This window comes from Sapajus apella, unplaced genomic scaffold, assembly GCF_009761245.1.
Source record: "Sapajus apella isolate SASKATOON/1434 unplaced genomic scaffold, GSC_monkey_1.0 scaffold83, whole genome shotgun sequence".
NCBI lineage: Eukaryota > Metazoa > Chordata > Mammalia > Primates > Cebidae > Sapajus > Sapajus apella.
The window spans coordinates 2,154,577-2,179,313 of NW_022437023.1; the positions used below are offsets into that span (position 1 = coordinate 2,154,577).

General features: G+C 43.2%; 2 protein-coding genes and 1 long non-coding RNA gene across 4 annotated transcripts in view; 2 read left to right on the plus strand and 1 right to left on the minus strand.

The window, feature by feature from the left end:
* The window catches only part of SNRPC (small nuclear ribonucleoprotein polypeptide C), a 16,753-nt gene extending 3,066 nt beyond the window's left edge, over positions 1–13,687 (plus strand). The window contains exons 3-7 of one of the 2 annotated variants that reach the window (XM_032253485.1): positions 3,677–3,785; positions 8,842–8,931; positions 10,609–10,713; positions 12,844–12,900; positions 13,339–13,687. In XM_032253485.1, the coding sequence (XP_032109376.1) occupies positions 3,677–3,785; positions 8,842–8,931; positions 10,609–10,713; positions 12,844–12,900; positions 13,339–13,463 (486 nt within the window). In that variant the 3' untranslated portion in view covers positions 13,464–13,687. The remainder of the gene's footprint in view (positions 1–3,676; positions 3,786–8,841; positions 8,932–10,608; positions 10,714–12,843; positions 12,901–13,338) is intronic. The other variant, XM_032253486.1, reaches the window with a different exon arrangement.
* Positions 7,164–21,429, minus strand: LOC116533658. The gene is made up of 2 exons (XR_004261389.1): positions 21,260–21,429; positions 7,164–7,672 (listed from the first exon to the last, which is right to left on the minus strand). It is a non-coding gene; the product is annotated as an uncharacterized LOC116533658 (long non-coding RNA).
* Positions 20,392–24,737, plus strand: part of UHRF1BP1 (UHRF1 binding protein 1) — an 89,055-nt gene continuing 84,709 nt past the window's right edge. The window contains exon 1 of the mRNA XM_032253470.1: positions 20,392–20,671. Within this exon, the coding sequence (XP_032109361.1) occupies positions 20,628–20,671 (44 nt within the window). The 5' untranslated portion in view covers positions 20,392–20,627. The remainder of the gene's footprint in view (positions 20,672–24,737) is intronic.

The window sequence follows — 24,737 nt, forward strand, 5'->3', positions numbered from 1 at the left end:
AAAAAAAAAAAAAAAAAAAAAAAAATTTGGCCAGGCACAGTGGCTCAGGCCTGTAATCCCAGCACTTTGGGAGGCCGAGGTGGGCAGATCACGAGGTCAAGAGATCGAGATCATCCTGGCCAGCATGGTGACACCCCATCTCTACTAAAAATACGAAAATTAGCGCCTGTGGTCTCAGCTACTCTGGAGGCTGAGGTGGAAGAATCGAACCCAGGAGGTGGAGGTTGCAGTGAGCTGAGATTGCGCCACTGCATTCCAGTCTGGTGACAGAGCAAGACTCAGTCTTTAAAAAAAAAAAAAATTAGTGGTTTATCTTGCACTTGGGTAGATCTTTTACCATGCACGATTTTGTAATGTGCATTGGTTATTTGGAAAATGTTGATTGACTTGAGTTAGTGCCAGGCTTCGAATATGGATACATTTGATTAGGTAATGAAAACCCACATTAATAATGTCACAATTTAATCATAACCACCCTTAAATATTGGGAAGCTGTCAAGCTTATGGTGGCACATAAGATTTTCTGAAATTCTGACTTTTGTTTAATGCAATACTATCCATTGCTCCCTTGAAGTGACAGGCTCACTCCATTCTTTTTTTTGAGACTGAATCTTGCCCTTGTCACCCAGGCTGGAGTGCAGTGACGCAATCTTGTCTCACTGTAACCTCCACCTTCCAGGTTCAAGTAATTCTCCTGCCTTAGCCTCCCAAGTAGCTGGGATTACAGGCGTGAGCCATCATACCCAGCTAATTTTTGTATTTTTAGTAGGGACAGGGTTTTGCCTTGTTGGCCTGACTGGTCTCGAACTCCTGACATCTGGTGATCCACTTGCCTCTGCCTCCCAAAGTGCTGGGATTACAGGTGTGAGCCACCTCGCCTGGCTGTTAGTCATGATTTTGTTTTTAGGCTTAAGGCATCGTTGTTGTATTAATGTAAACAGTGGTTGGGAGGATAAGGAACAATTTTTTTTTGGAGATAGGATCTTGCTTTGTTATCCAGGCTGGAGTATAGTGGCACAATCTTGGCTCACTGTAACCTTGATCTCCTGGGCTCAAACATCCCTTCCACCTCAGCCTCCCAAGTAGCTGGGACCACAGATGTTAGCCACCATGACAGGCTTATTATTTTTCGAAGAGACGCTATGTTGCCCAGCTGGCAGAGCAGTAATTTGAAATGCAGACTGAAAAGACAATCTCTTTTCAGTGTCTGTTGCCTCTGAGGTAGTCATGTCAACAATGAGTGAGTATAGCAGTAGCAAGGTAGTTAGGCAGCAATGAGGATCATCTGAATGAGATCTGTGTTTCTTCAGGCAGGAAGATTGCTTGAGCCTGGACGGCTGAGGCTGCAGTGAGCTGTGTTCAGGCCACTGCATTCCAGCCTGGGTGTGAGATGCCATCCCCAACAATAAAATTAAAAAGATACAGTATGGAAGAAAAAAAAAAATTCTTCTTTAGAAAAAAAGAAAGAAGAAGGAAAAAAAAGATAACAGTATGTTTTTATCACTCCAGAAAGCTCTCCTGTGTTCCTTTGCAGTTAGGCTCCTGTACCCCTAACCTCCATTGATCTGGTTTTCTTTAGTAAAGATTAGTGTTACTGGTTTTCAAACTTCCTGGGAATGCAATCTGCAATATATAGTAGATACCTTTTTTTTTTTTTTGTGACAGAATCTCACTCTGTTGCCCAGGCTGGAGTACAGTGGTGCAATAATGGCTCACTGCAACTTCTGTCTCCCAGGTTCAAGCAGTTCTCCTGCCTCAGCTTCCTAACTGGGATTACAGGCATTCACCACCTTGCCCAGCTAATTTTTGTATTTTTAGTAGACAGTTTCACCATGTTGTCCAGACTAGTCTTGAACTTCTGACCTCAAGTGATACACCTGCCTCAGCCTCCCAAAGTGCTGGGATTAAAGGTGTGAGCCACAGTTCCTGGCCCTGTAGTTTTTATGTGTATGTGTGACTTCTATTACTCAGTATAATGTTTTTGAGAGTCATTCCTGTTGCATATGTCAGTGGTTTGTTCTTTCTGAATAGTAGTCTGTTGTGACATGCACATGTGATTTTCATGAAGATTGAGACACTGTAAAGTACATAGTGGGGTGCCTGACACATAGTCAGTGTTCAGTAAATGTTAACTTAAAAAAAGGTTGAATGTGGAGCTTATTGTATGTCAGTTATTCCCCAATAAAGCTATTAAAGAACAAAAGGACTAGTGGACTATCGACAAAGTTCTGTATGTGATTTGTATAGAGTTTATACTCTAGAACCCTAGTCACTGACAAGAACATATTTTCATAGTGTTATTTAACTATATGTAAGCTATCTTATTTTGCCATGGAATAACCTAAGAAAGGGCATTAAAATGGCCTTGTGTTCTAGATCAGTGACTTGCACATTTTTTTCTTAATGTGTTGGAATATAATTATTTTAGGTTTGGGGACAGACACCTTTGCTATAGTTACTCAACTCTGCCTTGTAGAGAGAAGCCATAGCCAGTATAGAAATAAATGTGCTGGGCTCTGTGGCTCCCACCAGTCAGCTCACAGCACGTTTGGAGGCCAAGGTGGGAGGTTTACTCAAGATTAGGAGTTTGAGACCTGCCTGGGCCACATCGTGAGACCTCGTCTCTACAAAAAATTAAAAAGTTGGCTGGTGCCGGGTGCGGTGGCTCAAGCCTGTAATCCCAGCACTTTGGGAGGCCAAGGCGGGTGGATCACGAGGTCAAGAGATCAAGACCATCCTGGTCAACATGGTGAAACCCCATCTCTACTAAAAATACAAAAACGTTAGCTGGGCATGGTGGCGCATGCCTGTAATCCCAGCTACTCAGGAGGTTGAAGCAGGAGAATTGCCTGAACCCAGGAGGCAGAGGTTGCGGTGAGCTGAGATCGCGCCATTGCACTCCAGCCTGGGTAACAAGAGTGAAACTCCATCTCAAAAAAAAAAAAAAAAAGTTGGCTGGTCATAGTGGCTCGTGTCTCTAGTCCCAGGGACTCAGGAGGCTGAGCTGGGATGATTGCTTGAACCTGAATGGTTGAGGGTGCGGTGAGCCGAGATCGTGCTGTTGCGTTCTAGCCTGAGTAACAGCATGATCCTGTTCAAAAAAAAAAAAAAGACAGCAATAAATGTGGTTGTGTTCCAATACTTTTTTTTTTTTTTCTTGAGATGGAGCTTTGTTCTTGTTGCCCAGGCTGGAGTGCAATGGCACAATCTCAGCTCACTGCAACCTCCTCCTCCTGGGTTCAAGTGATTCTTCTGCCTCAACCTCCCAAGTGGCTGGGATTACAGGTGCCCGCCACTATGCCCAGCTAATTTTTATATTTTTAGTAGAGACAGGGTTTCACCATGTTGGCCAGGCTGGTCTTGAACTCTTGACCTCAAACGATCTGCCATCCTCAGCCTCCCAAAGTGCTGGGATTACAGGCGTGAGCCACAGCACCTGGCCTTTTTTTTAAAAAAAAAAAAAACAACACAAAAGCCAGTGGCTGGCCTATGGGCCATAGTTTGCGGACCTCTGGTCTAGATAATATAGTAAAAAAATTTACCACAGTACATTGCTGGATAATGTTTATAAGTAATACTGTAGCAGCCAGCTAATGGTGCTTATATAAAGGTAAACCTTTAAGTTTTAGTGTTGGACATTTGTTTCTACATCTGATACGATCTTTTTATTTTACAGCCATCTGTGAGAAAGACACACTGCAGTGGTAGGAAACACAAAGAGAATGTGAAAGACTACTATCAGAAATGGATGGAAGAGCAGGCTCAGAGCCTGATAGACAAAACAAGTATGTTTCAGTCTCTTGTTCTGATGTGATAAAATGGTCCTATTCTTTTTTGTCCCTGTCTCTGTTGTTTTCACAGAGGCAACTCATTCTGAATGATAAATAGGAGCATTTGGATATGTTGAATGAAATAAGTGGAAGGTCACTGGTTTCCCAAGGATATAGGAACACATTATTGAGGTTAGAGCAATCAGAGACAGCAATAAGGTTAGATGGCAAAGTGAGGCAGAGAAGAATGGAGTTGTCTAACACTTATCTATGGACATGGACCAGATTTTGTAGCAAATTTATATAAAGCCCCTTTGTAGTAATCCACAGGTTTTAGAAGTGTGTTCCTATCTAATAGGAGCAGGTGGGGAGTGGGTTTGTGGTTTTGCCCAAATAGTTTGAGACCATATTTAGATTTCTTATTTGTAGTTCTGACAGAGTACTAGTCAAAAAGAAACTACTTGATGTAACAAAATAGTCGATACATTTTAGACCCCTGTTGTACATCCTATACTCTTTTTGTTAGGAACATTTTGTTGTTCCGGCTTGTTGGGTCCAGGGCACTAACAGAAGGGGATGTTGCATTTTTACTTTAGATCATCCTGGTATATTTGAACCACGGCCTTTTTTTTCTTTTTTTTTTTTTTTCCTGAGATGGAGTCTCACTCTGTTGCCCAGGCTGGAGTGCAGTGGCGCCATCTCAGCTCACTGCAACCTCCACTTCCTGGGCTCAAGCAATTCTCCTACCTCAGCCTCCCAAGCAGCTGGGATTATGGGCGTATGCCACTATGCCCAACTAATTTTTGTATTTTTAGTAGAGATGGGTTTCACCATGTTGGTCAGGCTGGTCTTGAACTCCTGAATTTGTGATCAGCCCGTCTTGGCCTCCCAAAGTGCCGGGATTACAGGCGTGAGCCACTGTGCTTGGCATCATGGCCTCTCTTAATCATTCATTGTACTCTGAGCTGGTCAGCCATATGGGCTTTGTAATGTGCCTTTTTGAAAAAGCAAAGGCTGGGTGCAGTGGCTCATGCCCGTAATCCCAGCAGTTTGGGAGGCCGAGATGGGTAGATCACTTGAGGCCAGGAGTTGAAGGCCATCCTGGCCAACATGGGGAAACCCCGTCTCTACTCAACATACAAAAATTAGCAGGGCATGGTGTTGCACACTACTAATCCCAGCTACTCAGGAGGCTGAGGCAGGAGAGTTGCTTGAACCCAAAAGGTGGATGTTACAGTGAGCTGAGATCGCACTACTGTACTCCAGCCTGGGTGACAGAGTGAGACTCTGTCTCAAAAAAAAATTTTTTTTAATTTAAAAAAATTAAAAAAAAATAATGAAAAGGCAAAACTGTCCAGGCGTGGTGGCTCATGCCTGTAGTCACAGCACTTTGGGAGGAGGAGGTGGTCAGATCACCTGAGGTCAGGAGTTTGAGACAAGCCTGGCCAACATGGTGAAACCCCATTTCTACTAAAAATACAAAAAATTCAGCCAGGCATGGTGGGGCATCCCTGTAGTCCCAGCGACTTGGGAGGCTGAGGCTGAGGCAGGAGAATCGCTGAAACTCAGGAGGTGGAGGTTGCAGTGAGCCAAGTTTGTGCCGCTACACTGCACTCCAGCCTGGGCAACAGAGTGAGGCTTTGTCTCAGAAAAACAATAATAATTAATAAATAATAAGGCAACACTATTGTGAAAATTTTCAAATAAAATAGACAAGCTTAATGAATTTCCAGTTCTGAATTTCCTCACCCTTCACTTCCCATCGCTTAACTGTAGCACTCTTGTTGCATTTATTTTAATTTTCTCAACCTTGATACTGTCGGCATTTAAGCCTGGATGATCCTTTGCTATGGGAGTCTTTCTGTGAGTTGCAGGATGTTTGACAACATCCCCGGCATCTGCCAAGTAGATGCCAGTACCAACCTCCAGTTGTGACTACTAAAAATATCTCCAGGCATTGTGCAGTGTCCCTGGGAGGCAAAATTGTTTCTGGCTGAGAGAGCTACTGAATGTTGTCATCTACTGCCTTTCTCCTTCCTGGATTATTATGGAGTGAATCTCAGACGTTGTCCCAATTTTTTAAAATTTATTTTATTTATTTTTTGAGATGGAGTCTTGTTCTGTTGCCCAGGCTGGAGTGCAGTGGCACAATCTTGGCTCACTGCAACCTCCCCCTCCTGGGTTCAAGTGATTCTTCTGCCTCAGCTTCCTGAGTAGCTGGGACTACAGGTGCATGCCACCACATCCAGCTAACTTTTTTGTATTTTTGGTAGAAATGGGGTTTTATACCATGTTGGCCAGGCTGGTCTCGAACTGCTGACCTGAAGTGATTTGCCTGCCTCGGCCTCCCAAAGTGCTGGGATTATAGGTATGAGCCACTATGGCTGATTCCAGTTTTTTAATCTATTTATTTATTTCACTCCTGGCCCCAATTTTTTTTTTTTTTTTTTTTTTTTTTTTTTTTTGAGACGGAGTTTCACTCACGTTACCCAGGCTGGAGTGCAATGGCGCAATCTCGGCTCACCGCAACCTCTGCCTCCTGGGTTCAGGCAATCCTCCTGCCTCAGCCTCCTGAGTAGCTGGGATTACAGGCACGCACCACCATGCCCAGCTAATTTTTTTTTTGTATTTTTAGTAGAGACAGGGTTTCACCATGTTGACCAGGATGGTCTCGATCTCTTGACCTTGTGATCCACCCGCCTCGGCCTCCCAAAGTGCTGGGATTACAGGCTTGAGCCACGGCGCCCGGCCCCCAATTTTTTTTTTAAAGACTGAGTCTCGCAGGGTGCCATGGCTCACGCCTGTAATCCTAGCACTTTGGGAGGCTGAGGCGGGTGGATCACAAGGTCAGGAATTCAAGACCAGCCTGGCCAAGATGGTGAAACTCCATCTCTACTAAAAATGCAAAAATTAGCTGGGCATGGTGGCGGGTGCCTCCCAGCTACTTGGGAGACTGAGGCAGGAGAATTGCTTGAACCAGGGAATCAGAGGTTGTGGTGAGCCAAGATCATGCTACTGTACTTCAGCCTGGTGATAGAGCAAGACTCTTGTCTTCAAAAAAAAAAAAAAGAGTTGAGGATGAATAAATTTTTTTTTTTTAATTTTTAATTTTTTTAGAGATAGAGTCTTACTCTGTTGCCCAATCATAACTCACTGTGGCCTTGAACTCCGGGTCTCAAGCATTCCTCCTCCCTCAGCCTCCCAAGTACCTGGGACTACAGGTGCACACCACCATGCTCAGCTAATCTTTATTTTTTGTAGAGATGGGGTTTCACTATGTTGCCCAAGCTAGTCTTGAACTCTGGGGCTCGAGAGATCCTCCTGCCTCAGCCTCCCAAAGTGCCAGGATTACAGGCATGAGCCACTGCATTCGGCTTGAATACATGTTTTTGTTTTTGTTTTAAGGCTAGTCAGAATAAACATTTTTAGTGGAGGATTTTTTGAGAAGACAGGGGGAGCCCTTCAGGGACACACCTCATGAAATCCGTGATTATGTTGACAATCTGCTACTGAGCCAGTAACTTTGCTTCCCCCACTTCAGCCTTTGGAAGCCATCCTCCTACAAAGGATGTGAGAGAGGCCTTCTTGATTGAAAAGTCCATATTGGGATATAATCTCTGAGATCCACAGGCTTTATTCAGAGGCAATATGGATAATAAGCTTTTCATAAATCTCTGCTAGGTCACTTTTTTGGATATGATCCAGTGAATCATCAGTAATTGACTTGAGTAATATGACTTCGTTTGGCTTGGTCGGAGTGAAGTAGGATGACCTGTAGACAGCACTATATTGGCGGGAACTGATGTCAGGAATAGACTATTAGTGTGTACTTTAAAATTTATTTGTGATTCTATTCCAAAATAAAATATAGATGATCTTCAGTTTCTCTTGTGCCTCATTATCTGAAAAAAATAAAATAAAATAAAAATTGATTGTATTAGACTTTTAAAAAATCATAATCTTTTTTGGGGCAAGCTTATAGTTTGAAATCTTTGTTTCTTTTAAATCTCCTAGTTTAGTGCATTGATTTCCAAACTGGTAAACCAACATGGTATATTATTTTTACCTAGGACAGCATACATAGGAAGGATGGAAATTTTATAAAGGCCAGCTTTTTGGGCATGTATTACACTTTTTCAAACAAAATTATGAATGGCTTGAATTGGTTATAAACCACATCTACAAATTAAAGATGATTGTTCCTCTTTGGTAAAAGACATTGATAGGGCCAGGTGTGGTGGCTCATGTCTATTATCCTAGCACTCTGGGAAGCCAAGGTGGGTGGATCACATGAACTCAGGAGTTTGAGACCAGCCTGGGCAATAGGGAGAAACCCCATCTCTGCAAAAAGTAGAAAAGTTAGCCAGGCATGGTGCCGTGCACCTGTAGCTACTCAGGAGGATGAAGTGAGAGGATCACCTGAGCCCAGAAGGTTGAGGCTACCATGAGCTGCGATTGTCCCTGCACTCCAGCATGGGTGACAGTGAGACTCTGTCTCAAAAAAAGACATTGATACACAGGAAATTTTTACTCCAGTCTCCCTTATTTAATTTAACCATAGAACTGCTAAGTAGAAAATGTAAATCAACAAACCAATTAATTGCAATTTTAGCTGGTGAATACCTGAAAATGATTTTAAAACTGTAGAACCATGATATAGTAGCTTTAGATGAAAACTAGCACGTTCTCACTCGTAAGTGGGTGTTGAACATTGAGAACACATGGACACAGGGAGGGGAACATCACATACCAGGGCCTAGTGGGGAGGAATAGCAGGGGGTGGGGGTATTGGGGAGGGATAACATTAGGAGAAATACCTAATGTAGATGATGGGGTGACGGATGCAGCAAACCACCACCATGGCATGTGTATACCTATTAACAAACCTGCACAATCTGCACATGTACCCCAGAACTTAAAGTATAATAGATTAAAAAAAAAAAACAAAAACTAGCAAGAGTAAAGTAATTGGAACCATTACAGACTTAAAAGAAAGTGGTATTTTAGTTATTCGGTTGTTGAATTCGTATTCATCTTTTTTTTTTTTTTTCCCTCACCCTCATCTCCAAAGCGGCTGCATTTCAACAAGGAAAGATACCTCCTACTCCATTCTCTGCTCCTCCTCCTGCAGGGGCGATGATACCACCTCCCCCAAGTCTTCGTAAGTTTAAACTTTTAAGGGGTGTGACTGGGCAGGGTATCCTTTGGTTATGTTAGATTATCTCACCATTGGCTTTCAGATGTTGTTGCATTTATATGTAGATAGTAATATAAATGTATCAATATGTAAATGTTGAATATAGATGCAGGTAGTAATAGAAAACAACTTTAGTGGTATAATTTCTAAAATAACTTTAGAGCTAACTTTTGATTGCATTGTCACTAAGATATTGTATTTATGGCATCCCAAGTGTGAATCTGAGACAGATTTAAGTGGAAAGAAAGCTCAGAATGAACCTCTGATTAGATGAGCTAATATATGAATAGGAGTTGCTGGGTAAATTATATACTGCTATGAACACAGCACACTGGAGGACTGAAATTGGTGATAAACTCCTTAGTCTTTTGCCCTATTTTCTAACCCACCTAACACCAAAATCTGTATCTTATGAAAGGTAAGAATTAGGCTGAGTGTGGTGGTTCACACCTGTAATCCCAACACTTTGGGAGGCCAAGGCCCCTGGGTCACTTGAGATCAGGAGTTCGAGACCAGCCTGGCCAACATGGTGAAACCCGTTCCTACTAAAAAGACAAAAATTAGCCAGGCGTGGTGGTGCACGTCTATAGTCCCAGCTACGCAGGAGGCTAAGGCAGGAGAGTTGCTTGAACTCAGGAGGCATAGGTTGCAGTGAGCTGAGATTGTGCCACTGCATACCAGCCTAGGCAACACAGCAAGACTTTGTCTGGAAAAAAAAAAAACAAAGCAGAAGGTAAGAATTAGATCATTGAAAGTGGGTAAGTGGAGTGGATCATAGGCCCAGCTTTCTGGGAAAGTTTGTTGTTTCTGTGTGGCAGACAAGAGGAGACTGAGTGCTGTACTAGGTCGTACTGTACTGTGGCTTTTTTGGGAGGGTTCAGACTGAAATCACATTCAGAGACCTAGACTCAATCTTGCACACAATCACGGGTATAAACCCAGGGAAGCAGGCTGTTTGTAATAGTTGCACACTAATGTAGGTGGATCGCTAATAGCCTGCCAAACCTTTTCTGGACGCCTGACATCCTGGGACCTGGTCAGGCCTCAGCCCATAGCAACTCCAGGGTTTCTTCTCTCTCCTACTCTGCCTTGACTGACTAGCTCTCAACTCGATTATTTTTGATAGCAGAATAGTCTGTGGTGTGAATGTACCGTAATTTACCTCACTCTTTTCTTATTGGATATTTCAATTGTTCCAAATTTTAGCTATTGTAAATGATACTGTCAGGAATATCCCTGCATATAAGTTTTTGTATTTCCAAAGACTCTTTTAAAACCATGTTTTCATTTTTTACAAAGGCATCTGAAATTAGATACTTGTGGCCTAAGTTCATCAGCTTTTTGTCAGGAGCTCTACAGAAGGCACAACCTCTCCACCCCCCGTTTTTTTTTTTTTTTAATTAAAATCTCAGTTTTTTCTTAACCTAGTAAATCTAACTTTGTTCTTCTGTCTAGGCAGGCTTGTTCTTGCTTTTTATTTGTAGATCAATGTTTTATGGCATGTGATTTTTGTGGATCTGCTATTATAAAAAGAAACCATGAAAATTTGAAGGAGTTCATGAGATCCTTTTAGTTTGATTAAGAAGAGAAAATGTTAATATGTGAGCACACCTTAACCACAGGCCCCATTCTTTATTTCAGCGGGTCCTCCTCGCCCTGGTATGATGCCAGCACCCCATATGGGGGGCCCTCCCATGATGCCAATGATGGGCCCTCCTCCTCCTGGGATGATGCCAGTGGGACCTGGTAAGTTTAGATGTCTGTCTTTCTAGTTGCTCCATTGTGTTTTTTTCCAGCTTAATGGAATTCTTAATTAGCTGTCCACCTGTACTATTGTAACAAACTAAATTTGGTCAGTCAGTAACGGTAATTTACACAAAAAGAAATACTTGGTTTATCAGTATAATGGAATGGTATCCAGTGACCTTGTGCTGCTAAAAGCAGGATAGGTTGCCTCTGTTTTTCATTTCCTCTCTTCTGTTTACTTGCCTCATCCTGGCTTTTGGCCATTTATGTACAGTGAAGAGAAGAGTAGATAAGCTTGTTCCATTTTGAGGGGAGAGGGAAGATTATAGATACATTACATTTTCTCAGTTTTGATTTGGAGCAGAGCCACTTGTTGCTTATTTAATCTTGCAGATTAACTTGGCCTCATCATTATATTAAAAAGGCTTTCAGCCTGGTAGTTGTTTTTTTATTTAGGAAGGGGGAAAAACTTAGGCTTCAAACACTTTATTTTAATGTAAATTTAAACATACATCAATTTGCAAATATTTCTGATATGTGAATAGGACCTTTGCTTTGAGAGTGTGTCTGATGATTGGAACACTATATATTTATTGCATAAACCAATAAGCCATAACTGTAACACATCCTTCACCAACTTTAGTTTCATTTCTTTCAAGTGATCTGAGTCCTAGTTCCAATCTTTTATTATTATTTTGCCTACAAAATTTTTGAATATTTTTTGGTGATTTATCTGAGTCTAAGTATCGTTAGTTTTAGAAACTGTTCTCTTTTCACACTCATTTAATTGGTTTGCAGAAAACTTAAATTATATATATAATTAGAGTAATAACTACAGCTGACAGAATCAAGTTTGGGAACAGTTGTGGCCGACGCCTCCAACTACTCTGGAAATACAAGCCGCAAAGTTATTAGAGTGGCCTCCTAGCCAGAATTATCAGTATATCTGCTGTGGGTATCGGGTAGAGTATAGATAGAGAGTTCCTGCCTTGCTGACTTGTGAGCCCAAAACAAAATCAAATGACTTCAGTGGCTTTAGCATCTGAAATCAGGGTCACAAATTCAAATTCTTAGAGGTTTTAGGGATGCGGTAACTGAGGAATGCATGATTCATCTAAAGAAGGCTTCTGGAACTCAACTTCAGCCTATGGTTGACATTTGAGAATAAGGCTTGGTGTTGCCTTTTCTCCTGAGTCTGCTTTTTGTTTTCTGTTTTTTCAAGCCAGGATAAAATGATAAGATTATGGGATTTGTGTTAAAATAATTGAGTAGTTGGAGGTTGGACTGGGGTAGGAATGGGTGGGATTATAGATAAAGTTGTCCGTGAGTGGATAATTGTTGAAGCTGGATGATGGATACATGGATGTTCATTATATTCTTCTTTACTATTCTTGTGTATGTTTGAACATTTTCATAATAAAAAATTTAAAAGAAAAAGGAATCTAGACTTCTGTATGAAATCCCAATGTTACCAACTGATTCAAAGTAAATTCGCTATGGAGACCAAAGAAAACAAGTTTTCAGGTGCCCAGTTTTTAATCTTTGGTTTATGTCCGTCCATTTCTTCTAAGAAATTCTTAAATATAGGTTAAGCATGGGCCTTTATGTGGTATTTAGAAGTTAGTAGTATTCTCTGTTCCTGTTTAAATTGGTCTTAAATTCTGTACCTGTTGGATTTTGTGTCTTTGCATATTTTTGTGTTTCACCATTTGTGATAAGGCTATATTCAAGTTTGAATATAGTTTTCTCTTGTACCCTTTGCTGCAAACCTTTATTCAAAATTACTTAGTTAAAAATAAATTGGTAAAATTTGATATTTAAAAATAATATCAATAACATGAAATTATGGGGCATAATAGTAACATGAATATCCATGAACCCACCACCCAGCTGAGAAGTAGAACATTATCAATTCCATTGAAACTGCCTGTGTTCCTCCCCTACCCCTCTGCTTGCTTTCCCCTCCCTGGCTTATTTATTTAGCTGGTTTATTGATGGGACACTTAAAAACATTCATTAATAGTTTCTGAAATGCATTAGAAAAATCAGATTTTTATGTGCACTAATTGTTATAAATCACGTTATTGCCTATTATTTTTATTGACTTGAGCTAAGTATGGTTACTAACAGGTTCTCAGCATGGGCCTCCTGCTCACCTTTCCTACAACTCCGAACAAACGCTTAGTGGTAAGATTGTCCTCTGTGCCTGTGTACATTCATGAAATAGCTCCTGGTTATATAGTGGATATAACTGATTAAAAGAGCTGACTGAAAAACCTGTGACTTAGTTGTGAATTTCCCTGAGTAAGAAAAAAAGGTCAGTTTAGGGAACTAGTGTCCCTGGTGATTTCTGGAAAGCAGTCTGTTAGTAGTTTCCCCCTTACTGTCATTACATCATGATTCCCATATGATTCTTGTGTTGACCTTTTTGTTTTTTGTTTGAGAATGTCTAAGTAATTTACAGATGTGATAAATTTGTTACATTTCTTCTGTCACGTATGTCTTTTTTCCAGCATTTTGCAAGGGGGGGGCTACGTTTTTGTTTTTAATTGAAGTCCCATAAAACTCTCCCTAAATGGTGTTTTCTGATTCCCTTTTTTCCATCTTCTTTGTTTTATCCTGCAGCTCCTGGAATGAGGCCACCTATGGGAGGCCATATGCCAATGATGCCTGGGCCCCCAATGATGAGACCTCCTGCCCGTCCCATGATGGTGCCCACTCGGCCTGGAATGACTCGACCAGACAGATAAGGATAGAGGGGAGGCCTCATTCTATCAGTTTTATATTACCTGTTGTGCTTCACCAGGAGATCATGCTGCTGTGATGCTGGGTTTTCTAAACAGCATAAGGAAGACTTGCTCCCCTGTCTGATCAAAGAGAATAGTTTTGGAGGGGAGAGGTGGGGCAAAAAAGATGCAGTTTTCATTTGTATTGGGAAATGTGAAAATAAAATTGTCAACTCTTTTAGTTAAAAGTGTATTCCCTTTTTCCTCCCCTCTGTCTTCTCTGTGTATAAAAGAAATGATGCAGTGAAATAAGCACTAAAAAAAAAAAAAAAAAAAAAAGGAAATGTAACATTGCAGCTCTGTTTCTCTAACTCATTATCTCTTCACGTCCTCTGCATGAGATTCTTTTTCCTTAGCTATAGTAAATCTCTTTGGGCATCCTCCCTTTATTTACTAAAGTCATCTTGTGCAGAACTAAATCTAGCACTTGTAGAGCTTGTTGGTTAAAATACTAAACAGCTTGGTTAATTTTTCACATGAATAGCACTTTGTATAGTAAGTGGAAAATTTTAAGTCTTTTATGCTGAAGTAGGGGAAAATAGTTCGTGTGTGTGCATGTCAGCCAAGAATGGCAAGAACTGTCCTAACCTCAGCTTCTCCTTTCTCTCAGCTCCCCTCTCTCTTGGGCTCAAATAATCTGAAAAGTTTCTCCTTTTAAAAAAATAACTTTAAGGCTAGGCATGGTGGCTCACACCTGTGATACCAGCACTTTGGGAGGCCGAGGCAGGCGGATCACCTGAGGTCAGGAGTTCCAGACCAGCCTGACCAGTGTGGTGAAACCCCATCTCTACTAAAAATACAAAAATTAGGCCAAGCACAGTGGCTCACACCTGTAATCCCAGCACTTTGGGAGGCCAAGGCGGGCGGATCACCTGAGGTCAGGAGTTCGAGACCAGCCTGACCATCAAGGAGAACCCTCGTCTCTACTAAAAATACAAAATTAGCCAGGTGTAGTGGCGAATGCTGGTAATCCTAGCTACTTGGGAGGCTGAGGCAAGAGAATTGCATAAACTCAGGAGGCGGAGGTTGTGGTGAGCCGAGATCGCACCATTGCACTCCACTCCATCTCTAAATAAATAAATAAAATAAATAGTACAAAAAGTAGCTGGACATGATGATGCATGCCTGTAATCCCAGCTACTTAGGAGGCTGAGGCAGGAAAATCACTCAAACCCGGGAGGCGGAGGTTGTGGTGAGCTAAGATTGCACCATTACACTCCAGCCTGGGTGACACAGCAAGACCCCATCTCAAAAAAAAAAAAACAAAAAAAAAAAAACAATTTTAAATTAGAGATAATATCTCACGATATTGGCCATGCTAGTCCGGAACTCCTGGTTTCAAGCATTCCTTTTGCTTCAGCCTCCTTAAGTGTTAGGATTATAGGTGCGAGCCACTGCACCTGGCCTGAAAATTTTCTGTGGCATTGGTAAAATTACACAGATTTCTATGTTACAGAAGGTATTTTTATTTGTTTATTTTTTGAGATAGGGTCTCTATTGCTCAGACTGGGGCTCAGTCATAGCTTACTACAGCTTTGACCTGGCTCAAAGTGATCCTCCTGCCTTGACCTCCCAAAGTGCTGGAATTACAGGAGTGAGCCACTGCGCCTGGCCCAGAAGGTGTTTATAGAATTCTGTTTGTTATATAACTAGGCTGTAAAAGTAGCATATTTTCAGGGAAAGCATCTAGAAAGGAAGCCATTCGCAATGTTCATACTCAGTGAAGTATAAAACTTAAACTCTTGGCCAGGTGCGGTGACTCACACCTGTACAGTAATCCCAGCACTTTGAGAGGCTGAGGCAGGCGGATCACAAGGTCAGGAGTTGGAGACCAGCCTGGCCAACATGGTGAAACTCCGTCTCTACTAAAAATACAAACATTAGCTGGGCATGGTGTTGGGCACCTGTAATCCCAGCAACTTGGGAGGCTGAGGGAGGAGAATCGCTTGAACTCAAAAGGAGGCAGAGGTTGCAGTAAGCCAAGACTATGCCATTGTACTCCAGCCTGGGTGACAGACTCCATCTCAAAAACAAACAGATTTGAAATGGGTCACATGGACAAAATGTAAAATATAAAAAAAACTATAAAAGTTTTAGGAAAAAAAATGAGAAAATTTTTGGGATGTAGGGCTAGGCAGAGTTTTTATATTTGATAACAAAAGCATGATCCAGAAAAAGAAACATTTAAAAACTGAATTTTGGCTGGATGCAGTGGCTCACACCTGTAATCCCCCAACAGTTTGGGAGGCCAAGATGGGTGGATCACCTGAGGTCAGGAGTTGAAGACCAGCCTGGCCAAAATGGCCAAACCCCATCTCTACTAAAAAATGCAAAAATTAGCTGGGTGTGGTGGCAGACACCTGTAATCCCAGCTACTCTGGAGGCCGAGGCAGGGAGAATTGTTTGAACCCAGGAAGCAGAGGTTGCAGTGAGCTGAGATCATGTCAAAAAATAAAAAATTGATTTTTTTGGGCACAATTAAAAACTATTGCCCTGCAAAACACCTGGTTTTAAAATTAATTTTAATTTGTTGTTGTTGTTACCTAGGCTGGTCTTGAATCCCTGGCTTTAAGTGATCTTTTTACCTGGCCTTCTAAGTGTTAGAATTACAGTCATGAGCGATCACTCTTGGACACAAAACACATATTAAGAAGAAAAAAGACAAGCTACAGACTGTGAGAAAATATTTGCAAGGCCCAGTGCTGTGAGTCACATCTGTAATCCCAGCAGTTTAGGAGGCCAGCGTGAATGGATCACTCGAGCCCAGGAATTTGAGACCAGTCTGGGCAATATGGTGAAACTCTTATCTTTACAAAAAATACAAAAATTAGCTGGGTGTGATGGCACATGCCTGTAGTACCAGCTATTTGGGTTGGTATGGGGAGCTCAGATGGAGGACTGTTTGAACCTTGGAGGTCACGGCTGCAATGGGTGTGATCATGCCACTGCGCTCCAACCTAGATGACAGAGTGATACCCTGCCTCAAAAAAAAGAAAAATATTTGCAAATGACATATCTAACAGATTAATATTTTGAATATGTAAAGAACTCTCAAAACACAACAATAAAAAAAGAAAATCCAATTAGAATGTGGGCAAAAGATATGAAGAGGGATTTCACTGAAGAAGATATACAGATGGCAAATCACGTGAAAAGGTATTCAGTGTCATTGCCATTTGGGAAATACAAATCAAAACTACAATGAGCTATCACTACACACTTATCAAATGACTAAAATAAATACAATGACAACATCAAATGATGGTGAAGATACAGAGAAACTGGATCACTTAGACACTGCTGGTGGGAACGTGAAATGATATAGTCATCTGAATGCCAGCTTGGCAGTTTTTAGATAAACATTCAACTACCATACAACCCAGCTATTGCACTCCTGGGCACTTATCCCAGCAAAATGAAAACTTAATGCTCACATAAACGCCTATACATAAATATTTATAACAGGCTTATTTGTAATAATAATGAACTGAAAACAGCCCAGATGTCCTTTAGCAGGTGAATGGTTAAGCAAACTGTGGTATATCTATATCATGGAATACTACTCATTAAAAGGAATACTACTGTTAAAAGGAACAAACTATTCATATACATAACTACCTGGATGAATCTCCAGAGAATTATGCTGATGGAAAAAGTACCATCAGGCTGAACACATGGTGGCTCACACCGATAATCTCAGCTCTTTGGGAGGCTGAAGTGGGAGGATCGCTTGACCCCAGGAGTTCAATGCCAGCCAGGGCAACATAGCAAGATGCGGTCTCTACCAAAAATAAAACAGTTAGCCAGGCGTGGTGGCACGTGCCTCTAGTCCCAGCCACTCAGGAAGCTGAGGAGGAAGGATCACTTGAGGCCAGGAGGTAGAGGCTGCAATGAGCTATGATTGTGCCACTGCATTTCAGCCCGGGCAACAACAGAGTGAGACCCCCATCTCTAAAAATAATAATTAAAAATAAATTAATTTTTTAAATTAATAAAAAGTACAATCCCCAAAGGTTATGTACCGTATGTTTCCATTTCTATAACATTCTTGAAATTACAAAATTATGGAAATGGAGAACACAGTGGTTGCTGGGGTTAAGGAGGTGGTGGGTACTGGAGGAAGACTGGGGTGATTATAAAAGGGCAACAGTAGCCAGCACAGAGGCTCACGCCTGTAATCCCAGTACTTTGGGAGGCCTAGGTGGGTGGACCATGAGGTCAGGAGTTCGAGACCAGCCTGGCCAACTTGGTGAAACACAGTCTCTACTAAAAATATAAAAATTAGCCAGGTGTGGTGACACATGCCTGTAATCTCACCTACTCAGGAGGTTGAGGCAAGAGCATCGCTTGAACCCAGGAGGCGGAGGTTGCAGTGAGCTGAGATTGTACCACTGCACTCCGGCCTGGGCAACAGAGTGAGACTCCATCTCAAATAAATAAATAAAAATAAAAGGGCAACAGTGATGGACATGTTCTGTATATTGTCCATTGATGTCAATATCTTGGTTGTGATATTGCAATATAGTTTTGTAAGATGTTATTATTGGGGAGAACTAGGTAAAGGATACAATAACTTATTTGTATTATTATTTGAGACAGAGTCTTGCTCTGTTACCCAGGCAGGGGCATGATCTCCACTCACTGTAGCCTCCGCCTCCTGGGCAAGCGATTCTCTTGCCTCAGCCTCCCAAGTAGCTGGGACTATAGGTGTGTGCCACCATGCCCAGCTAATTTTTGTATTTTTAGTAGAGACAGGGTTTTACCATGTTGGCCAGGCTGGTCTCCAACTCCTGACCTCAAGTGATCTGCCTTGGCCTCCCAAAGTGCTAGGATTATAGGAATGAGCCACCGCGCCCAGCCTATTTGTATCATTTCTTACAACTGAATGTTAATCTATAATCATCTCAATATAAAATGTTTAATTTGAAAAAAATGGATTGGCTTCAGATCTCTTTTGTCTTTGTATGTCTTGGATCCTTAGAATTGCAAGGAAGGATAAACACATTAATACTGTTGGTGAGATTATCAACTCTCCTATTTCCTGGTCCCTAAAGAGGCCATATTTTTGTAGAGCACGAATTTTTGCATTCAACAAAAATAACTCATTCACCAGGCGTGATGACGCATTCAGTGAGGATGCTGAGTCTCTGAGCATGAGGTAGGTTTTGCCTTACATAGCTGATTCAGATGTCCAATCTCCTTTGCTGGGGTGCTCCAGGAAAGGAAGCCTGAAATGCAAAAATTGCTTGTGGCCCCCCTGGCTGAGGACTGAATTGGGAAAAAGCAACAATGACCAATAACCTTGGCAAAAAACCTCTTCTCCATAGGCCCTATTGGTCCCTGTTATATATTCTGGTGAGAGGTGGGCAGAGGGACAATTAATATTCAGTCCTACTGGAGGGGAGTGGGTAGTCAAGCACCTGGGCCAAGGATGATTTTCTGCCTTTTTATGTAATATTTTGGGGACTTCAGGGAAAAATTGAACTTACTATGACCAAGGGATAGGCATAGGAATACATGGTCTGTTATTTTTGAGACAGCCTCTCTCAGTCTCCCAGGCTGGAGTGCAGTGGTGTGATAGCTAACTGCAACCAATGCCTCCCAGGCTCAAGGGATCCTCCTACCTCAGCCTCCCAAGTAGCTGGGATTACGGGCGCGTGCCACCACCCCCGAATAACTTCTGTATTTTTTGTTGTAGAAACAGGATTTTGTCATGGTACCCAGGCTGGTCTTGAACTCCTGGGCTCAAGCGATCCGTCTGTCTTGGCCTCTCAAAGTGCTGGGATTACAGGGAAGAGCCACCGCAACTGACCTGATTATTTATTTTTAAAATTTAACATTTATATGCCTTGCCATGCTTAGACTGTCTCTGGAATTAGGGAGTAATTGTTTTGAGGGAAACAATTGTTTTGGAGCACCCTAAATGGCTGAGGGACTGGGGAGACAGACATGGTTGATTGCCTTTGGTTTTATATTACATATACACAAGAATGACTACATTTAAAATGTAATATTAGCTGGTCGCCAGACTTCCTGTAAGGCTGTCTCAAGAGTTTTTTTCTTTCCCCCCCTTTTTGCTTGAAGGCTTAAGTCCAGAGAACTGTCACCTTTCCATCTTTGCCATTGGGTCTACGGGTGTCGCCGGCATGTGGGTTACACTTTTAAGCGTATGGGTGAAATAGAGTGGAAATAACACTTGACTGGGAGTCAGAACACTTGGATTCTAGTCCTGGGTGGCCCTAAGTAGGTGACCTTGGGAAAGCTCTTACTTCCCTGGGCTTCCGTTTCCGTATCTGCACAGTGAAGAAGCTGATCTCTGAAGTCCTGGGTCATTTTAACAATTGACCGTCTCATTTTCTTCTGTCCCCACATTTGGGAGGGGGTGCTTCTGCAGTGCGCCGCTCAGGTCTTGAGTGAATATTTGCCTGTCGGTTCAGGAGCCGAGGCTAAGGGCGGCACCAAGAGGTTGACTGACGGGAGTCCCCTTCCTAGCTCTGCAGCACAAAGCCCTTTGCAGCTGACCGCAGCGGTTGGTTTGCGTCTCCCATCTCCGGGTCTGCGAGGTCCTTGAGACTACTTTTCAGTCCCCAGCCTGATTCCTGGAGTACAGCTGGTGTTCAAGAAATACTGAGTGAATGTGTGAGGGAAATAAATGAGAGGCAGCCGCTGGCATCCGGGAGCTGCGCAATGATCTAATGAATTTCTGCAAAAATTACAACTACCCTGCCTTTCCCCTTGGCTTCTAGGCGACTGCCGAATGCGAGAGGAGCCTTTCAGATCAGATGGGGAGATGAGAGCGCGGAGGGAGGAGGTTCGAGCCCGCCCCCCCAGGCGCTACGCGCGCCCCCGCCCCTCGCAGCGCGCGCCTCTGGCCGCCGCGAGCTAGGCCGGTGGGTGGCGCGCGATCTTCGCGTCGCTCTGGGCCGGCGGCCGCGGCGCCGCGCGGGTGGGTGGGATCGTGGCGGAGCGCCAGGCGCCCGAGCAGGGGAGAGAGAGCGCCATGGCGGCTGCGGCAGCGGCGGCGTCCGGTGGTCACGCCGCGGCGAGGTGAGGGGGCTGCCTCTTTTCCACAACTGAAGAGGCCACAGCTGCCCGCCCACCGCCTTCCACGCGGGCAGCGGCTCCGGCATGGCCGGGATCATTAAGAAGCAGATCCTGAAACACCTGTCCCGGTGAGAGCGCCAGCGCCGGCCCCCGGCGGTCCCGGGCCCTTCCTAACCCTCTCCGACCTCCTCCCTGACGCCGCGTTCCGGGCCCGGCCTCCCTCTCTCCAGCCCCGAGCCGGGACTCCGTGTCAGCCCCTGCCTCAACTCGAGCCCGGACAGCCTCCCCACGCGCCCGCCGTCGCCGACCGTTGTCGCCGCTCTGTGCTTCCCCCGCCCTGGGCCCTCCTGCCCTGGCGCCGGTGCCGCGCGTCTCTGTCCCACCCTAACAGCCCCCTGGACTTCTTCTCTCCCCTCAAGGGCTCTCCTGGCCTGCTGTCCCCACCTCCCACACCTCCGAGCAGGTCACCTCGTACTCCCCTGACCGTTTTTCCGAGGCCCCCACGAAGCCCACCGTTGCCTGCCCGAACCCTCTGTGCTCCCTCTGCTTCCTCTGGCCTTTGGGTCCGTGCCCCTTCCTCCGGGCGTCTCACCGCCCTTCCCTCCCAGACCTTGTGCCCCTCCCGTTCTAAATAACCCCGCCACCCGTCCTGCTAAGCCAGTCCCCCACTTAGATTTCCATCGCCGACACTGCTTTTCTCTCCCAGGAGCTCCCACCTCCTCCTCCTCCTCTTCTGTCTGACCCTGTTGCATCACCCTTGGAAAAGGCCAGCACCCAGGGCCGTTTCCTCCGGACTTCTTTCCCCCTCCTTTGCCTTTCTTCTTATTACACAGCCTAATTGGAGAAAGGTCATGAGAGTTGGGGATAAAGTTTCCGCAACCTTCCCTTTAAGATGTGGAGGTTTTTTTTGACAGCCTGTGAAAAGAACCAACAACGTCCGCTTCTGCTTTGCAGCCTTAATGTTATGTCGCTGGGTAATTTAGCGTGAGGAGGTTGGACGGCAAAACAGTTTTCAGGTGTAGCTGAGTGAATTCCGTGTTCCAGTAGCGGGTTGTCAGAACCAGTGGCCACAAAAATTGGAGCTAGTTTTCACTGCTTATTCTGTGCTGGAGTTGGTGATGGTTAATACCTTAACCAGTCTTTGTATCTCAAGTGGAGAGTGATCCAGGGCTTGTCTGCACAGTGGTCAGTGGTTTTCAGGAGGTAGGGGTGAGCGGAGATGTCAGTCAACACGGGACACCCAGGCTTGCACTGATGTATCTTTCTGGATCTTCTCATTGCTTTGGTAAGCGGTGTGTGAGACGCTATTCCTGCCACTGCTTCCCCTTTTCCTGGCTGACACTCTGGCTATATTTACTGCTACTTTGATCTTAGACTTTAATTAGTAATTAGACCCAGATCCGTCTTCTGGTTAATCACCACGTAGTAAAAGAAAAAGCACATTGGAGACTGGTGCTGGAAAGTGCCTTTGGACCATTTTCTCAGATTAACCTAATATATTCTTTTTCAGGTAGTAGTAATCTAGCTGTTCCATGAGATTTTTTTCAGATAGGAGTAATCTAGGTGTTGTTTTGTGTAAAGACATAATAGTATTTGGGGCATGACCAAAGATTGCAGAACACAACAGAGAATTTAACCAGAGGAGACTTGTATAATTTGAAAGGACATAGAATTTTAGGGCTTTGAGATGATCTCACCTCTCATAGCATTGTTTAAGAGCGTGGGTTCTTTTTGATTTACTTTCTCTAAAATGGGGATAATAACAGTATCTACTTTGAGGGTACCAAAAAAAAAAATAAATTGAATAAGACCTACTACTTGTCCAGCCTGATCAACATGGTAAAACGCCATCTCTACTAAAATACAAAAATTAGCCTTGCATGGTGGTGCACGTCTGTAATCCCAGCTACTTGGGAGGCTGAGGCAGGAGAATTGCTTGAGCCCAGAAGGCGGAGGTTGCAGTAAGCCAAGATTGCACCACCACACTCCAGCCTAGGCCACAGAGCAAGACTGTGTCTCAAAAAACAAAACAAAACAAAAAGTATATTTTCAGATAATTTAAAGTGAGTAATTGGATTGTTTGTAACTCAGGATAAATGCTTGAGGGGATGGATACTCCATTCTCCATGATGTGCTTATTTCTCATTGCATGCCTGTATCAAAATATCTTATGTACCCCATAAATATATATACTACTGTATATGTTATACACAAAAATTTTAAAAATATTAGTGTATTACATGAATTAATATATGTAAGGACTTAGCACAGTGCCTAAGATGAAGTATGTGCTCAATAAAACATGAGCTATGGTTATTTTTTGAATCACAGTTGTGACACAATTTGATATAAGCTATAGATTTTATCTCCGGAAAAATTCATGTATGCAAACAGGTAATTTTTATATAAGTTTGAGAGGAAGGAGGAGTTATGAACCCTGAAGCACATGCCTGATTTCCTCAAGGCATCCTGGAACTAGGTGAATAATCCCTGATCTAGTTCCACATCTCATTTTATGGCTGAGGAAACTAAAGCCTAGAGAAGATAAGTGACTTGGACAAGTTACATAGGAAGGTAAGGTAATGGAACAGAAACTCATTCTGTACACTTCCCTGTAGTACACAGATATTCTCTGCACCCTTATGAACATAGAGTTTTTGTTTTTGTTTTTTTAGAGATGGAGTCTTGCTTCGTCACCTAGGCTGGAGTGCAATGACGTGATCATGGTTCACTGTAGCCTTGACCTCCCAGGCTCAAGTGATTCTCCTACCTCAGCCTCCTGAGTAGCTGAGACTCCAGGCATGCACCACCACGCCTCCGGCTAATTTTTAAAATTTTTTGTAGAGACAGAGTCTTGCTATGTTGCCCATGCTGGTGTTGAACTCCTGGCCTCAAGCAATCCTGCGTTGGCCTCCTAAAATGCCGGGATTACAGGTGTGAGCCACTGCACCCAGCCTGAACATACAGTTTTTTTTTTGTTTGTTTGTTTTTAGTTTTTTTTTTTTTTTGAGATGGAGTTTCCCTCTTGTTACCCAGGCTGGAGTGCAATGGCGCGATCTCGGCTGACCGCAACCTCCGCCTCCTGGGTTCAGGCAATTCTCCTGCCTCAGCCTCCTGAGTAGCTGGGATTACAGGCACACGCCACCATGCCCAGCTAATTTTTTGTATTTTTAGTAGAGACAGGGTTTCACCATGTTGACCAGGATGGTCTCGATCTCTTGACCTCGTGATCCACCCACCTCGGCCTCCCAAAGTGCTGGGATTACAGGTTTGAGCCACCGCACCCGGCCGCATACAGTTTTTAAGGAAAATTTTAGCAGTGTATGCTTACACATTCCTTGGTGAACACAGTGCCTTTTTTATTAATAGTTAAAGTAGGAATAAGTATCACAGACGTTGGGGGAAATTTCTGATTTTCTCAGTGTTGGACAGGGACTGAGGAAGAGGTTATGTTACAGTTGCAATTTCAGGGCTCCAGGAAGAGGTGGTAGGTTATGAGTCTTGTTGGGGGAAAGGCCAAACTTCTGGAGCTTTTGTGTTTGTTTAGCTTGGAAAAGCTGCCTAAGCACGTGTGACATTTGTGTCTCTGTGTAGTCTCTACTACATACAGGCTGGCCTGCCTGGGGAGGAACTTGACTGAGGCTTCTCAAAACTGATGAGGAAAGACAGAGAAGGGAAGGCATACCAAGTTAAATAAAGATATACTGTATTAAATAAATACTGTAGGTGTTTGATAATTACTTGTTGCTGATGTTAATAGTGCCATTTGACCTAGAGGAGAATGACCCACAACAGAGAGGATATACCAGTGACTCATATTATGTCTGATTTGGGGCATGAAGTTTTTCAAATAATTAATCTTGTTGGAATGCACCCTTGTTAGTACAGTATTTTGGTAAACAAGATTTGAGGAGAATGATATTCAGTATGCTTTCTTAAATGCCTACCCTAGGCCAGGCACGAACCGGGGCACTGGGGATGCAGCAGTGAAGAATATCAATGTCTTTTAAAGGCTTTAACTCATGGTTTGCATAAGCTGCTCAATGCAAATAGCTTTAATGCCCAGTATTCATTTTATTAGACCTTGGAAGAAACCTTTTCTTAGAAACACAAAGTAATCATTTAAAAAATATTCAATTGCTTATACCATTACTAGAAAAAAAAACATTCAAAATTGATTTTTCACTAAATTAG